Source organism: Coenobita brevimanus, chromosome 21, assembly GCF_032717465.1.
Source record: "Coenobita brevimanus isolate Jiangsu-jjx chromosome 21, ASM3271746v2, whole genome shotgun sequence".
In the NCBI taxonomy this organism is placed as follows: Eukaryota; Metazoa; Arthropoda; class Malacostraca; order Decapoda; family Coenobitidae; genus Coenobita; species Coenobita brevimanus.
Genome location: NC_136974.1, coordinates 4730279 through 4747415, shown reverse-complemented (window position 1 = coordinate 4747415; position 17137 = coordinate 4730279). Strand labels below are relative to the sequence as shown.

Sequence of the window (17137 nt, the reverse complement as noted above, 5' to 3'; positions counted from 1 at the left end):
GTACAAGACACATTTTATTTACAAGAGCACATGTTGGTAGTTAGACATGCATTTAATTTATACCCAGTAATATGAAATAGGTAATATATAAGAATGTAATGTATTGTGTAAGAATAATTTTGAAAAATAAAATCTTGCCTGTAAGAAGCCAGTACTGTACCAGTATAGCTTCTGGTACAGCATTTTATTTTTACATCATTCTTTGTGAACCACTCGAACATTGAGCAGTTGTAATGTGTCCTCTCTCAGTCACCAGACCTAACTGTACATGTAGATGGACTCAACTTTGCTCAACCATTGTGTGCCTTAAATGCTAAGCAACGTTGAGTAGCACTTAACTTTCACATATGCTGAGTAAAACCTCGTCCAGTCAAGTATTCTTTAAATATCTGTTCTCTCATTTCACCTTTTTGCCCCTGATTATGTCTCACAGTCCAACCCAGAGAGTCTTTTGTAATCTGTGTTGCGAGCTGATATAGTACTGATTGTATGCTTTCGCTGGCCCCTTTATCATAGAAGCCAACTGTTCAACATTGTCATTGTCACACATGGTTAATAGTTTTTTATCTATTGCAGTACTGTGGGTGGTGGGTGGCAGGATGGGTGGCTCATGTGGTGGTTCTCTCAATGGTGGTGGTGGCCATTAAGACGGCCAACTACCTCCTTCACCACATGTTTGATACTACCGACTGCTTAGAAGAAGAGGCGTTTCCTTCACCAACCTTCTCCTCCAGCCCTCCCTCTGTCTATTCTCCCTCCTCCCACTACCCTGGACAGCCCTCACCAGCACTGCACCGGAGGTATAGTCAATATGTTGTGGTAAGAGGAACTTAATTCTAGGTTTGGCAGTTTTAAAATTTGAAGGAGCAGTAAAAACAGTGTTTGGTATTGATTTACTTGGTGTGTTTTTCACATTCTTTGGTGTGTTAACAATATAATTCATCAGTTTTATCTGATTTGGTGTAAGGGTTGAGGGTCTTTCCAAGGGTTGATCTGTTGTTTTTGTTAACAGTAGGTCAAAGGTCAGGTTCATACAGCAAGTTCAACTTCCAACAGTTTTTATCTGATTTAAGCCCAACTTGGTGGGAGAGTTGTGGGTATATAATGCAAGAATGAAGTTACAGTATTTGATTTTGAGAAGAGAGAAGACAAGCTGTGGTGCAAAAGAAGAAAACATACAGTGAGTGGATGGGAAGCAGAGGCATGGGGGAAGTTGAGAGATGGAATAGAGAGTTATAATTATGTAGAGAAAAAGAGGGGTGAAAAGATTGTAGCAATTTTTATATGTATTTGTTGCCAACGTGTAGCGAGTCTGGTATGTGGTAAGCTACCTGCATAGCATTTAGGTTATGTGGGGGGTGTTTTGCTGAAGTTTAGCACTTGAGTGTGTTAGGTTTACTACTTTATACATGCTGAATACAGTACTTACAATGGGGGATGGCAGTAAACTCATTTTGGGAGAGTGAGGAGTTTATTAACAAGTCACCAACACTACTGGTATCAAACACATTCTTAGTTAGTTTACAGGGGAGAATTACTGTACATAGAATTTGAGCTGGAATAAAGTACGGTACATGACTACGATTACTTAGCCGGGGAATAGGTACAGTAAAGCCTCACTATAATAGACTGATTGGGGCCCAAGCCATTCCGAAAAAGTAAAATTCCAATTGAAGCGACATCCGGACTTTCCCCTGCTAATTCGGACTTTTTCAGATGTATCAGACTTTAGTCCGGATTGCACTAACGGTTTTTCAATTGTTTTCACCGCCATTGTACTATTGTACTGACTCACAGTAATCCCTCATGTGTCCGGATGTAATAGAGCCAAAGGCATGTCCGGGTAGTGGCAACATCCGGATAATGAACACTATTCCCCTACCATACCCAGACCCTACCTATACCCACCTCCAACTTATACCTAACCTGTTTGTACATTACCCGTTCTTAATTTGGCAGTGTTTTCTGGTCATACAGTGATATTTAGACATCAAAACACATATAGGCATATCAAAAGTAGTGGTAAACACCAAGAAAACCATGCAGGAAAAACACCGAAAACCAAAAACACCCTACCAATACACTGCTGTATGTACACTCGGAAGCACTAATTTCTCCCCCCCTAGTAGCCGGAGTTGCGGCCAGTGAGAGACCAGGCGTTCGAACACCCCACACCCACATCCCCTCCCCCAACCCCAGTGGCAAATGTTGTTGGACAAATGTGGAACGGCCAAAGCTGGTGATCTTACAATGTCATGATTGTTTTTATAGAGAATCAGAACCAGTAGGTGTAAGTATATAAAGGTATTTAATGTGTATTACTGTGCTGTTATCCACAACATATGAAAAAGGAACGAAAATGAAAGAAGACCTACATTGTATTATGTGTTATTGTCTGTAATAGTTACGTCCTATATTATAATGTTACAAATAAGTATAGTATAATGAACAGCATCTGTTGAAAGATATGATGTCTTTTCTCACACATTCTCATTCCCACCACCACCACCACCACCACCCTTCTCTCTGGGTTTATATCAACCAAACACCTCTCTTATCCTCCTGTCCCCCACTCCCACGCTTAGTTAACCAACATAAAGATATTGATGAAATGATCCGTCAGGTATTGATCATATTAATATTAGCATACACCTCAGTATTAACCCGCCCCGTCCCGACGACGTATGGGTACGTCACCACGATTTGCATTTGCCAGTCCCGGCGACGTACCAGTACGTCGTGCAATTGCAATGTGCATAATTTCGACAATTTTCAAATTTCGCGCTTGATTTGCGGTACGTACCCTCGCCTGACCTTCCCCTACCTGCCACCAGGCGGGGACACTCGGCGACCCCGCGCGACCCGTGCTAGCCCGCCACTCGTCCACTCACCTGGTAGCCACGGTCCTGCTCAGACATGGCTAAGAGAGGTCTTTCAGAGAGCGAAATTCAAGTTGCCCTGGACACCTTTACCGGCGACAGTGATTCCCCACTGGATGACGAGGAGATGGACAAAGATTATGTGCAGCCAGAGGAGGAAGAAACCACCAGCAGTGACGAGGAAGTTCCGTCACCAAGGAAGCGGCAGTACGTGACTTACCGTGCTGCTAGAGAGGGGCAGGAGGCAAAGAAGACACGTGGTATGTCATATCCCTGTCCCCAGCGTGCCTTGGAAGCCGAATTCGAGGTCGAGGACGAGGACGAGGACAGAGACGTGGGACGTGCTGCCACGTGGTATGGGCGGGAGGTGATTACGCATCGTGGCCCAGAGCGCACACCACGTCGTCTAAGCAGGTATGGGCCAAGCATTCTGTTTGGGGCGGTAGGAAGTGAAGTGGAGGGAGTGGAGGTGAAATGGACATTCCTGGGATTAGGGAAAGTGAGAGTGAGGTGGGTGAGTCATTGCTATCCCTACGCAGTGTGAGGCGGCAGAGTGGATCACGTGGGCCAGTGCGGGTGCGTTCCTTATCACGTGGGGTTGTGAGGGAGGGGGAAGGTGGGGAGGAACCACTCCAAAGCACGTCTTATGCTCCCCAATATCCCCTAACACGTGGTCGAGCAAGGTTGCGTGAGAGAGCACGTGGTGTGGTAATGGAGGGGGAAGGTGGGGAGGAACCACTCCCCAGCACGTCTTCTGCTCCCCAATATCAAACTATTTCATCCCCACAGCCCCCTAATGTTCCTCAAGGCCATAAGGGTAAGGGAAAGGGAAAGGGTAAAGGCAGAGGGAAGAGGAGTGACAGTGGGGAAGCCCTCCGTACTCCTTCTCCCCAACCTCCCCAACCAGGATCTCCTCCCCACCCAGACGAAGGCGGTGATGGGGACGAGGGATTTGTGTCGTGGGATTGGGAGGATGGGAGTGATTTTTCTCCCCTCATTCACCCCTTCACTGAGCAGGGGCGATCTGGCTGCATTGCACCAGGTATTCACTGTAATTCAAGCAGGTTGGATTTTTTCCACCTGTTTTTCAGTGAGGCCTTCGTTGATCAGATCGTGCTTCAAACAAACCTGTTTGCAAGCGGCCAGCGGCTAGAAAGTGAAAGATTGGGAACAAGGAGTAGGCATTCAATGATTTATGATTACCCTGTCTCCATTCCAGAAATGTTCTTATTTTTTGCCCTTGTCCTTTTGATGGGTATAATAAGAAGAAATAGAATTCCTGCTTACTGGACTAGGGACCCTGTTATGTTTACCCCCATATTTGGTCAAGTGATGAGCCGTAATCGGTTTCAACAAATTCTAAGTCGCCTCCATTTTTATGATGCTAATGACCCTGCACATGCAAACAACACGGACAAAATGAGGCGAATTAGGCTGGTCTTTGATCACCTCAGGCAAACCTTTCGATCCTCATTCTATCCCTATAGAGATCTCGTCATAGACGAGAGTCTCGTGTTGTGGAGAGGCAATATTTCATTCAGACAGTATATACCCAGCAAAAGGCACCATTTTGGGTTCAAGATCTTTGTTATGTGTGACTGTAGGACTGGATACGTGCAAGACATAGTCTTGTACACCGGTGCACAGACAGACATAATAGAAGATCGAAGTATAGGACTTTCTGGAGCAGTGGTAAAGACGATGATACAAGACTACCTCCATCGTGGTCACGTTCTCTATCTCGACAACTGGTACACTAGCCCTCTTCTCGCTCGTTATCTTCACAGACATGAAACGGGAGTCTGTGGAACCGTAAAGGTGAACCGGCGTCACATGGTCAAGGTAGGGCGGAAACTTGCAAGGAGTGAGGTTGTCTTCTTCAAAGCAAACAACATCCTTGCAACAGTGTGGAACCACAACAGAGAAGTAAGCCTCTTGTCCACGGTTCACCGCCCCTTGATGCACCGTACTGATTCTGTTGATTACCATAGCGAGAGCAGGCGTCGTGTTTGGAAACCTGAATGTGTCATGGACTATAATATAAACATGCGCCTCGTGGACCAGTCAGACTCCATGATATTGACGGTAGAGTGTGCCAGGACCACGATGAAGTGGTATAAGAAACTGTTCTTTCACTTGCTAGATATCACTGCTCTGAATTGCCACCACCTTCACGCCATGACCACAGGAGTTCAGGAAACCTTTGAAGGGTTTGTGAGGGAGCTCACACGAGAAATCTTTGCAAAATATGCGGTTGAAAGGCCCCAACAGCGCCCCCGCACTGCCCCTATTACCCACACTCCCCAGAGAATATCCGCCCGCCATTTCCCCACTCCTATCCCGCCCCAGCCCAACAGACCTAGGCCCCAGCGCAGGTGTCACGTGTGCAGTCATTCCCAGGTGAGACTCACGACAGAGGAAGGACACCCGCTATGAGTGCGTGCAGTGTGACGTGGGTCTGTGTATTCACCCATGTTTTAGTGAATACCACATGTTGCTGCAATTTTAGCATGGTGTGATTGCGAAAGGACGCAGAAATTATGATGTAAATGCGACAGACAGACGCTCTGTGAAAATATCAGTCATGTGGATCGCCAAATATTAGTATAAAGTGCCTACGGGTAGAACATAAGTGCAAACATTGGGTGTAAGTATATAAATCTGCCCTAAGTTGAAACTTACATAGTGAGGGTTGTTTGATGCGATATTCTGTCGCTCAGTGCAATAAATACGGCCCCTTATTATATATTTTCTATTATGTGACATTCTTACGGGTATAATATAAGTTCAAATTATTGTATATGATGATGTATTTCCTAAGTCAAATATTCATAGCGTGTCTATAAAGATAAGATTTCCTGACGCCTAGTCGAATGAATAAGGCACGTATTAGTCAAAATAAAAGTCAGCAAGTGATTAAGTGAATAATTAGTATATAAGTGTGTGTGTGAATTAGTATATAAGTGTGTGAGTATTATGTATGACGTAACATTCCTTGCGAGGGTATTTTCAGGCGATATTCTCACGCTCACTTGAATAAATAATGGCAGTAAGTATGTACAGTGCATTGGAGGGGTGTAAACGTGTGTAATGTAAGTGGGAAAATATAATTGGAGTGAATAAATAAAGTAGATGATGAAACACGAGTGTTTGAGATCGTGGTTGCTACGTGAATAGGCGCTAGCATATCGCTAAATGCCCTCGTAATGAATGAAAATTATTGAAAACCTTCACAGTGGTGGGGGAAAGGTTCTATGTAAATGGGAAAATAATTGGAAAGTGATAAAACAATTTGGTTATGTTGAAATACGAGACATAGCGAGTGCGCTTACTAAGCTGATGTGCGCTAAACTTATGCTGCATGTCATCAAAATGAATGAAAACATCTGAAATCACTTACAAACAGTTGTAATTAGTAAATTGTCATTGAAACAGAAGTATATAAGTAGAAAAAATGATCGGTAGACTCATAACAGAAAATTAGCATATAGCATGATACGACTCGGACCTAACTCGCTATGCTCGCGCGATGGTACAATGCTTATTTTTCCTATATATGTGTCTGAAATACATTATATTGTTACTGTTATTGTTTATTAGTACAAATTCAATAAATGTAGAGGTGTTGTGTGTTGTTTGTCCCATTACTCCTTACCATAGAAAACGTTTACGCATATCCAGCCCATTACAGAATACGATACCTGCGGGGGGAAACCGCACCTGTATAGACCACTTATAGACCGCAGAGACCACTTTCTTCAAGATTTTCCATAGTTTCTCGACCTAAGCGGAAGTTTCATAAGAAAAAAAATTTTTCCAAAAAGGCTCGGGACTGGGGGATGTCATAGGTGCGGAAAGGCTCGGGACGTGACGGGTTAAGCACCAACAAATCAGTAACATACAATACTTCGATAAACCTGGCAACTATTTCATCTTGTAAGCTGTTACGTGACATATGCACTGCAAGTTTGACCTTGTTACAGGGACATACTGCTGTTTATTGCTAACACAGGTTATGGGTGTTTTTGGACGTCCATCAATTCATATTAACGTGACAATTTAAGCCTCACATTATAAACATGTAAGGTTTATATTCCTGTCACTACCGTATTAACCAAACGAATCAGGGATCGGTTCTGACGAACCACAAACTCTCTGCTTCAACGAAAATATTTCGACCTCTTGTCACAACAGTGACAAAATGTCACAATGTATACGACTGAATGTGGGTCAGTCGTCTACATAATGACATTGTGTCACTGTTGTCACAGGAGGTCGGAATATTTTCTAAAAAGCAGAGAGTTTGTGGTTCGTCAGAACCGATCCCTGATTCGTTTCGTCCATCCATTAATGACAAGAACATAAATCTTAAGTGTTTATAATGTAAGGCTTAAATTGCCACGTTAATATGAATTCATGGGCGTCCAAAACCACACACAACCTGTGTTAAAGTAAAACAACCGTATGTCCTTGTATCACAAGGTCCAACTTGCGGTGAGTATGTCACGTAACAGCTTACAACAAGATGAAATAGTCGGCAGGTATACCGAAGCATTGTATGTTATTGATTTGTTGGTGCTTAATACAGAGGTGTATTATAGTAATAATATGATCAATACCTGACGGATCATTTCATCACTATCTTTGTTTACGTTGGTTAATAATGGGTGTGACTGGTGGATGAGAGGATAAGAGAGGCGTTTGGTAGAGACAGGAATCGAGAGAGATGGGTGGTGGTGGCGGGAGTGAGAATGTATGAGAAAAGACATCATATATTTCAACAGATGCTGTTCACAACACTATACTTATTTGTAACATTATAAAATAGGACATAAGTATTATAGACAATAACACATGGCACACTGTAGGTCTTCTTTCATTTTCGCGCCTTTCCTCTACAGTGTGCCATGTGTTATTGTCTATAATACTTATGTCCTATTTTATAATGTTACAAATAAGTATAGTGTTGTGTTACTGAAATATATGATGTCTTTTCTCATACATTCTCACTCCCGCCACCACCACCCATCTCTCTCGATTCCTGTCTCCACCAAACGCCTCTCTTATCCTCTCGTCCACCAGTCACACCCATTATTAACCAACGTAAACAAAGATAGTGATGAAATGATCCGTCAGGTATTGATCATATTATTACTATAATACACCTCTGTATTAAGCACCAACAAATCAATAACATACAATGCTTCGGTATACCTGCCGACTATTTCATCTTGTTGTAAGCTGTTACGTGACATACCGCAAGTTGGACCTTGTGATACAAGGACATACGGTTGTTTTACTTTAACACAGGTTGTGTGTGGTTTTGGACGCCCATGAATTCATATTAACGTGGCAATTTAAGCCTTACATTATAAACACTTAAGATTTATGTTCTTGTCATTAATGGATGGACGAAACGAATCAGGGATCGGTTCTGACGAACCACAAACTCTCTGCTTTTACGAAAATATTCCGACCTCCTGTGACAACAGTGACACAATGTCATTATGTAGACGACTGACCCACATTCAGTCGTATACATTGTGACATTTTGTCACTGTTGTGACAAGAGGTCGAAATATTTTCGTTGAAGCAGAGAGTTTGTGGTTCGTCAGAACCGATCCCTGATTCGTTTGGTTAATACGGTAGTGACAGGAATATAAACCTTACATGTTTATAATGTGAGGCTTAAATTGTCACGTTAATATGAATTGATGGACGTCCAAAAACACCCATAACTTGTGTTAGAAATAAACAGCAGTATGTCCCTGTAACAAGGTCAAACTTGCAGTGCATATGTCACGTAACAGCTTACAAGATGAAATAGTTGGCAGGTTTATCGAAGTATTGTATGTTACTGATTTGTTGGTGCTTAATACTGAGGTGTATGCTAATATTAATATGGTCAATACCTGACGGATCATTTCATCAATATCTTTATGTTGGTTAACTAAGCGTGGGAGTGGGGGACAGGAGGATAAGAGAGGTGTTTGGTTGATATAAACCCAGAGAGAAGGATGGTGGTGGTGGTGGTGGTGGGAATGAGAATGTGTGAGAAAAGACATCATATCTTTCAACAGATGCTGTTCATTATACTATACTTATTTGTAACATTATAATATAGGACGTAACTATTACAGACAATAACACATAATACAATGTAGGTCTTCTTTCATTTTCGTTCCTTTTTCATATGTTGTGGATAACAGCACAGTAATACACATTAAATACCTTTATATACTTACACCTACTGGTTCTGATTCTCTATAAAAACAATCATGACATTGTAAGATCACCAGCTTTGGCCGTTCCACATTTGTCCAACAACATTTGCCACTGGGGTTGGGGGAGGGGATGTGGGTGTGGGGTGTTCGAACGCCTGGTCTCTCACTGGCCACGACTCCGGCTCCTAGGGGGGGAGAAATTAGTGCTTCCGAGTGTACAGTACCCCTCAATATTTTGGTAGTGTTATCAGCTCATTCTTACATATTTTGACATCAAAACATACATAAGATTATCCAAAACAATTTTCAACACAAAGAAAACAATGCAAAAGCAAACACTGAAAACCAAACAACACCCTACCTAAACACTACTGTACAGTATGTACAGTACCTCTCCTATTTTTGGCTCAATTTTTGGTTCATTCTGCAATATTGTGACCTCAAAACACATACTGGAATATCCTAAATAAATTTTAGCACCAGGGAAACTACAAAAGAAACCCGAAGTTACCTGCCGAAAAACATTCATTGGGGGTACTTACCACCCAGTGCACTACTGCCAGGCTTCGTAACCCGCCACTTCCAGCAGGTGTAGAGTTATCCCTTGTGGTGTAGTGGCAAACAGTAGCGCATAAGAGAGGTCTATAAATTCCTCATCATGCTCAACTTGCTGGAGCTGGGCGATGACTGGTGACGTGCGGTGAGGTGATGGTGGCCTACGGTCCTCAGGAGACTTCGAAGACAGCTGCAACTTACGTCCAATGGAGACTCTGAAGACAGCAGCAAACTTATGTCCAACAGAGACTCAACAGCCGTCGACGTGCTCGGTTGTGGGTCCGAAGGTGAAGGCGGGAAATGAGCTGGTGGTGGTGGTGGTGGTGGTGAGAAGTGGCTGGCACTCTTGGGGTCACAGGCTTTAAGATTGAGTCGATCCTGGTCTGACTATAGGACTGACGATTCTGCTGGAGGACGACAGCATCCTGGACTGCCCACAGCTCCATCGCCAGGCCGAGCAACACTAATTCCCTGTCACAGTGTGGGTGCTCGGCATACTCCAGCACCCCCTCCAGGTAACCATGGGGGACACTGAGATGAGGTGGTGAAGGAATTGCGGAAGGCTGCTAGTTAGGGTTGTCATCCTCGTCGGTCCCTCTGTCCTCTTCTGTGCCCGCAGAGGAAGTAGGAGTGATCTCATCAGACATGGTGCGGTAACCAGGATCACCGTTGTTGTTGTCCATCCACTCCCGCATGTCATTGACGTCCACCTGCTCTTTTGTTCCAAGGCAACTGTGGAAATCATCCATGTCAAACCCCTCAAAGTCATGCTTGGCATTGATTCCGTGCAGGAGACGAGACCAACCGCTTTTGAGGGTTTTGACGGAGACTTCCTTCCACGCGTTCACCCAGTTGAACACTGCAGACTTCAGGTTGTAATGCCGAAGATTCTGCAAGGTCTGCTCTCCACGTGTGTCCTCAACTGCTTCCTCGTCCTCCAGCACCACCATCACCTCAGTCAGGAACCTCCAGCTATACAGTCTCTTGGCAGCCATGATAACACCCTGGTCCATTGGTTGAATCAGAGGAGTTGTATTAGGTGGCAGAAATATGCACCTAATCTGCCTGTCAAAAGCAACCAAATCCTTCTCAGACAGATTCACGGGAGCATTGTCCAGGAGCAGGAGTGCTTTCGCTTTGTCGCAAAGTGATTCCATGGACCTCCATTTGATAATGGATAACCTCCCTGACGAAATGTCATTGGAACCAATCTCAGAAGGCCTTAGTGGTAAACCAGGCCTTCACAGAATGGTACCATACAAGAGGCAGGCTGTCCATCAACCCACGGAGACAACATGGTTTTTTTGCATGCCCAACAACAACGGTTTTGAGATGGTGCATCTTGTTAGCATAGGCACAAAACAGAACAGAGACACGTTGTTTGGACAACTTCTGACCAGGCACAGACTTCTGCCTTTCCTCACCCAGGGTGTTGGTGGGCATGGAACAGTAGAATAGACCAGTTTCGTCAGCATTATAGACTTGACCAAGGGCAAGGCCCTCGTCCTTGATCATGCGCTGCACTTTCTGGCAAAATGGGTCTACTTCCTCCGCTGCCGTGTCCAAGGCCTCGCTGTGTTCCTTACGGCTAGTTAGTCCATGGCAAAGCTTGAAGCGAAAGAGCCATCCCTCAGACGTCTTGAAGCCCTGCATCATGTGCAGGCGTGCAAACTTCTCAGCAGCAGCCTTCACCTTGGTCCCACGCACTAGCCCCCTGGCACCACATTGCTGACGAACCCACATCAGTGTTGACCAGTTGATAATGGCGTGCCGCGCCGGGCCATTACTTTCCTGTCGCCACAATGTGTGCTATTGGCAGAGTCCTGTCCAAGCTGCATAAGCTTGTTGAGTGACTTCTTGATATCGAACTGCGTTGAACGAGCTAGATCATATTCGCGAAGAATGCGTCCTGTGGTCCAGCCACCATCAACCTTGTCCAGTATCTCACGTCTCTTCTCCAGCCTCAGAACCTTCCTTGTCCGCTTCTCAGGTGGTGGTGGGACTATCACCACATACACAAGAATACAGAAGAGCAGGGCCACAACCTGAAGAAGGTAGGGAATCACCACAAACGCAACTGCAATCACAGCCATTGTTGCAAGGGGCAGAAAGATGGGAACTGAGGAGTGGGCTTCTGTTTGCCGGCAAGCAGTACAGCACTGCCATATCGCACCCAACGGTTGCTTTCGAGCACGGAGGAAGCAGCATGCAGCAAGCTGACATCTGTATAGAAGGTTCATTTCCTGTTGCCCAGGCAGTGGTTAGTACATGAGAGCAACAGCGGATGACCAGTAGATCACTGCTTCAGGCAGTGTATGATTAATGTGGCCCGCCAGGCTACTGTCACCATTCGTAGGGAAGCAGTCAGGCACGTGTGGTGGGGGGTTTCCTTACTAATCCTGGAGGCCGAGGGACTCCCGCCATTCGGTGTAGAGGTGGACGGGTGGTTTTACCACACATTTACTCGTGGCTTGTGGTCTGTATTACACACGCAGTGGCCCCCGGTACCCCTCGGCCAGGAGCAAAGCTCGCCTCCTCCGTTCAAAAATAACCATAGAATTTTCCCTAAGATATGCTCAAAGTGTTTCCTGGGCAAAGTTACATAGGTTATCTTTACCTAACCTTACCAGACTTTACCTATCCCATCAGGGCTGCTTGGCTAAGGTGGCTGACTGTGGTATTGAAATGAATACCTGTTCCGAATGGAAATGTATTGTACAGTACAGTACAGTACAGGTATACCCCGGTTTAATGATACAGTTGGTTGGGTAAAAACCCATCTTTATATGTGGTATCATATATCAGGGTAGTTTTAACATGTAATGGGATGTGTTTTACAGGCTTTGGTTTCCCCCCCCCCCCAACCAAGTCCAAAACCCACCCATATGAGCCCCAACACAAGTTTAAAGCTAATCTAAATGGCCTAACAGCTATAAAAGAAGCTAACCTAAGCCTAACACCTGTAAATAACTCACTAAAACCAACAAATAAACTCTGAAAATTGTCAAAATTAGTCTGGAAAAAATCAGACTTAATAAACTGTACCCCAAAATGACAATGTTCACCCCACCCATGGCTAAAACACATTAGTCTAAGTTTAAAAACTGTTTATAAATCAACATAAACAGAGAGTTAGTTTAACATTGCATCAAAATCGGTACAAGACATCAAAACCCATTGTTAAACTGGGGTTTGGCCATCGTTAGGTGGGGTATGGAGGTATGTCTACCCCCATCGTTAAGCCGGGGTATCCCATCGAGGGGTATATTATATCGGGGTATTACTGTACTGTACTGTACATACACACATACAGTACTGTACTGTGTACAGTACAATATTGGACTATCATATGCGTTGGTACAGAAATTACTGTACTGATACTGTAATCATAACGAGGGAAGGACTCTTTCTCTTTGTGTGTCTCCCGGTGGTCGTGAGACTTTCAGCTTTTGATAGAGAGGCAGACGGGTGCTGTCACCGAACATGTACTCGTGGCTTGTGGTCTGTGTTACACGTGCGGTGGCCACCTGTACCCCTCAGCCAGGAACCACGCTTGCCATGTCCTTTAAAAAATAACCATAGGATTTTCTTGAAGATATGCTCATTGTGTTTCCCAGGCAAAATTACATTGGTTAACTTTACCTGATCATACAAAACCTAACCTATTCCAATAGGGCTGCTTGGTAAAGGTGGCTGACTGTGGTATTGAAGTGAATACCTATACCAAATGAAAGTGTATTGTACAGTATTGTACTGTACATAAACACATACAGTACTGTACTGTGTACAGCACATTGTTATCATAAGCATTAGTACAGAAATTACTGTACTGATACTATAATCATAGCGTGGGAAGGAATCTCGCTCTCTCTTTGTGTGTGTGTGATGTGTGTGTGTCTCCCTGTGGCCGTTCGATTTTCGACCTTAGGTTGAGAGGCGGACGGGCGCTGTCGCCGAACATGTACTCGTGGCTTGTGGTTTTTGTTCGATGGTGGTGGCGGTTGGGCAAGGCTTAGCCCAGTGACTGCGCGACTTTCGACGTTCGGTGGAGAGGTGGACAGGCACTGTCACTGAATATGCACTCGTGGCTTGTGGTGTGTGTTACACTCTCAGTGGCAGTGAGGAAAGAGCTAGCCAGGTGGCCGCACAATACTGGACATTGGGTGGGGATGCATATGGACGTTTTGACACTGCTTGCGGGTTACAGTCGTATTGCTCGGGTGCTGGAGGTTCATTGGGAGTGATCTGACGAGTGTGCGTCTTTGACTATTCAGTACAGGGGCGGATGGACATTTTAGCTCTGTTTGTGGGTTACGGACTACTTCCCGCTCACGGCTTGAGCCCAGAGGCCACAATACTGAATGTTTGGACGTGTCGGCTGGGTGACTGAAGTTCTCGAGCACTTTTATGTCTGGATAATAGCAAGTAAATTCAGATAATGGTTTAATAGAGCCAAGGTCCAGTGTCCAGATACTGAACACGTCCGGATAATGAGCATCCGGATAATTGAGGGATCACTGTATTCTTAAATCTTTTCATCTATCCATTCGTCATCTAATCCTACGTTGCCCCATGAGGAGCGTAGGAGGCCTGGGCTAGGAAAGTTGGTCCTGGCATTTAAGATGAGAGTGACCAGCCTTACTTATCCCTGAGTGTCATTATGTGAGCAATAAACCCCAACCACGCCTTGGATATAAACCTTCACAGGCTCAATCCAATTGGAGCACCTTTATTACCCACTAAACCACCAGGAGCCAAAATTTGGTTCTATGGTTACCACCCAGCGTAGTAAATGGTTTCCTGGTGTGCAGGAAACCATTTGGCTTGTCACTTAGTGTAGAGTCACCCACAGGCAGAAGGAAGAGGAAAGAATAAAGGAAAGAAAGACAGAGGAGGGAGTGTAAAGTCACCTGCAGGCAGAAGAAAGAGGAAAGAATGAAGGAAAGAGAGACAGAAGAGGATGGATGAAAAGAAGGATGGAGGAGTGGAAAGGGCAGACACCCGAGAGCAGCACTACATCAAGTGAGTGGATGGTGAGTGCCCCCACCTACCACAAACAGGAAAATTGAGGGTTGCCTAATACAATACTGTATTTCTAATTGCCTTGTATGGCATTGTATGTAAGATATTTTTAGCTCATGTAACTCAGTGTGGATGGTCATTATGCACTGTATAAGGTACCGGTATTTCTTAGATTATGATTTTTTTTTTTTTTTTTTTTTTTTTTTTTTTTAAAGTATGGTACATCATTATGAATACTTCATTTAACTTCACACTTCATTCTTTACAGTCATATATCTGGTACCATATTGGACACAAGGAAAACTTCTAATTTACTTGTTAAAGTCCATAAGGATGTGGAACAGATCAGAAATTATTGGAAGTGTAGTACCTGTACTAACATTTGATTATGGAGATGCTATGTGATTGACAGTGCTTCAGGGAGAGTTTGATATGGATGAACTTGTAGTATGCTGCTCTGGTTGCATTTATGTTCCATGTGGAAATACTATCTATCTATTGCCAGACGCCTTAATCTCGTAAGGGGTGGCCACAAACAAATCGCCTCCATGTTGCCCTGTCCCCCGCCATTTCACTGCCCGCTCTCAGCTCACCCCCCCCCCCTCTCTATCATATACCTCTCCACTCCATCCGTCCATCTCATCCTTGGCCTCCCCCTTCCTGTCCCCCCCTCCATCTTACTCACATACACTCTCCTCATCAGTCTTTCACTCTCCATCCTATCCACATGGCCAAACCACCGCAGTGTGTTTCTCCTAACGCGTCCTATCACATTCACATCCACCCCACAACGCTCCTTCACTTCCTCATTTGTTAGTCTGTCTCTCCATGTGACTCCATATGCTCCTCTCAAATAACTCATTTCCACTGCTCTCACTCTTGACTTCTGTCCCTTCAACAAGGTCCAAGACATATGTTAGAGTTGGTACTGCAATGCTGTCATGTAGTAACTTTTTCAGTTCCATGCTCACTTCCTTGTTTCATATTACTTCTTTCTAGGAACCAGCAACCTTTCTTCCTTGATGTACCCTTTCAAGCACTTCACCCTCTAAACTTCCATCCTTACTCATCACATTACCCAAGGAATTAAATGCACTCAGATCTTCCATTTCCTCCTCATCCAGCCTCACTGTACATTCACTGACTTCACTTCTCTCAAAGACCATAACTTTACCCGTCCCTACATTCACCTTTAGATTCCTTTTCTTACACACTCTCCCAAACTCATCCACCAAGCCATGCAGCTCCCCTTCTCTTCTCTTAACAACACAGAGTCATCTGCAAACAACAGCACAGGGAGTTTCCAAACACTGTCCTCTCTCATTAGGTCCACTCCAACATCCACTGCCCTACCTTGTATCTCTTTTGTTACCCCATCCAAATACAGATTGAACAACCATGGAAACATGACACATCCTTGTTTCAATCCAACCTTAAAGTAGAAAAATTAACTTATTTCACTATCCATACACATTGGAGCCTTAGCACCCTCATGCATACTCTTCACGGCATTCAACAACGTCCCATCTACTCCATATATCCTTTAGTACTTTCCACAGTTCTTGTCTATCCACCCTGTCATATGCTTTCTCCAAGTCTATGCAGGCCACATACAACTTCTTTCCTTTCTTTAGAAACTTTTTTAATAAAGATCTAAGAACGAATATCTGATCTACGCAACCACTTCCCTTCCTAAAACCTCCCTGTTCTTTTCCAACTAATTCCTCTGTTATTCCCCTAACTCTGTCAATAAGTATCCTACCATATACTTTTCCTGTTACACTAAGAAGACAAATGTCCCTATGATTACCACACACTTCTTTTTCCCCTTTTCCTCTGTGCAGGGGAATAATTATACTGTACCTGACTTCCAATTCTCCGGGACTCTGCCTTCCTCCCAGGCCAATCTACACATCTTCCACGTTAATTCTACTACTGTCTCCCTCCCATGCTTCGGTATTTCACCACACACTTCATCAATTTTGGGGCTTTCCCCATTTTGACTTTTTTTCATTGCTTCCACAACTTCCATCCTACTGATTTCTTCCTCTCTTCTCACATCCCTCCGTCTCCCAGCCATTCCCCAGCCACTTATACTTGCATTACTTTCATTTTTTATGTTCAACAGTTCCTAAAAGTGTAATCTCCATCTGCTCACTATTTCTTCCTTCTCCACCAGTAAGCTACGATTTTTATCTTTCACCTTCTGACTAACTTCTTTGACACCCTGTCAAACTCTCTTTACCTCTTTCCAGAATATTTTCTTACTTTTCCTCCACTGTACACTCATATTCCTTCCAAATTCCTCATCCACTCTCTTCTTACACTCTCTTACTAATCTTTTCACCTCTCTCTTCCTCTCTGCATATAACTCTCTCTCTTCCATCTCTCAACTTCATCCACGCCCATGTTTTTCATTCACTCATTATATGCTTTCTTCTTTTGTGCCACAGCCTG

The 17137-nt window shown here is 44.2% G+C and overlaps 1 protein-coding gene across 1 annotated transcript in view; it reads left to right on the top strand.

Moving 5' to 3' along the window:
* The window catches only part of LOC145392087 (uncharacterized), a 181951-nt gene that overhangs the window by 23129 nt on the left and 141685 nt on the right, over nt 1-17137 (top strand). The window contains exon 2 of the mRNA XM_080266541.1: nt 577-800. Coding sequence (XP_080122667.1) covers nt 577-800 — 224 coding nt within the window. The remainder of the gene's footprint in view (nt 1-576; nt 801-17137) is intronic.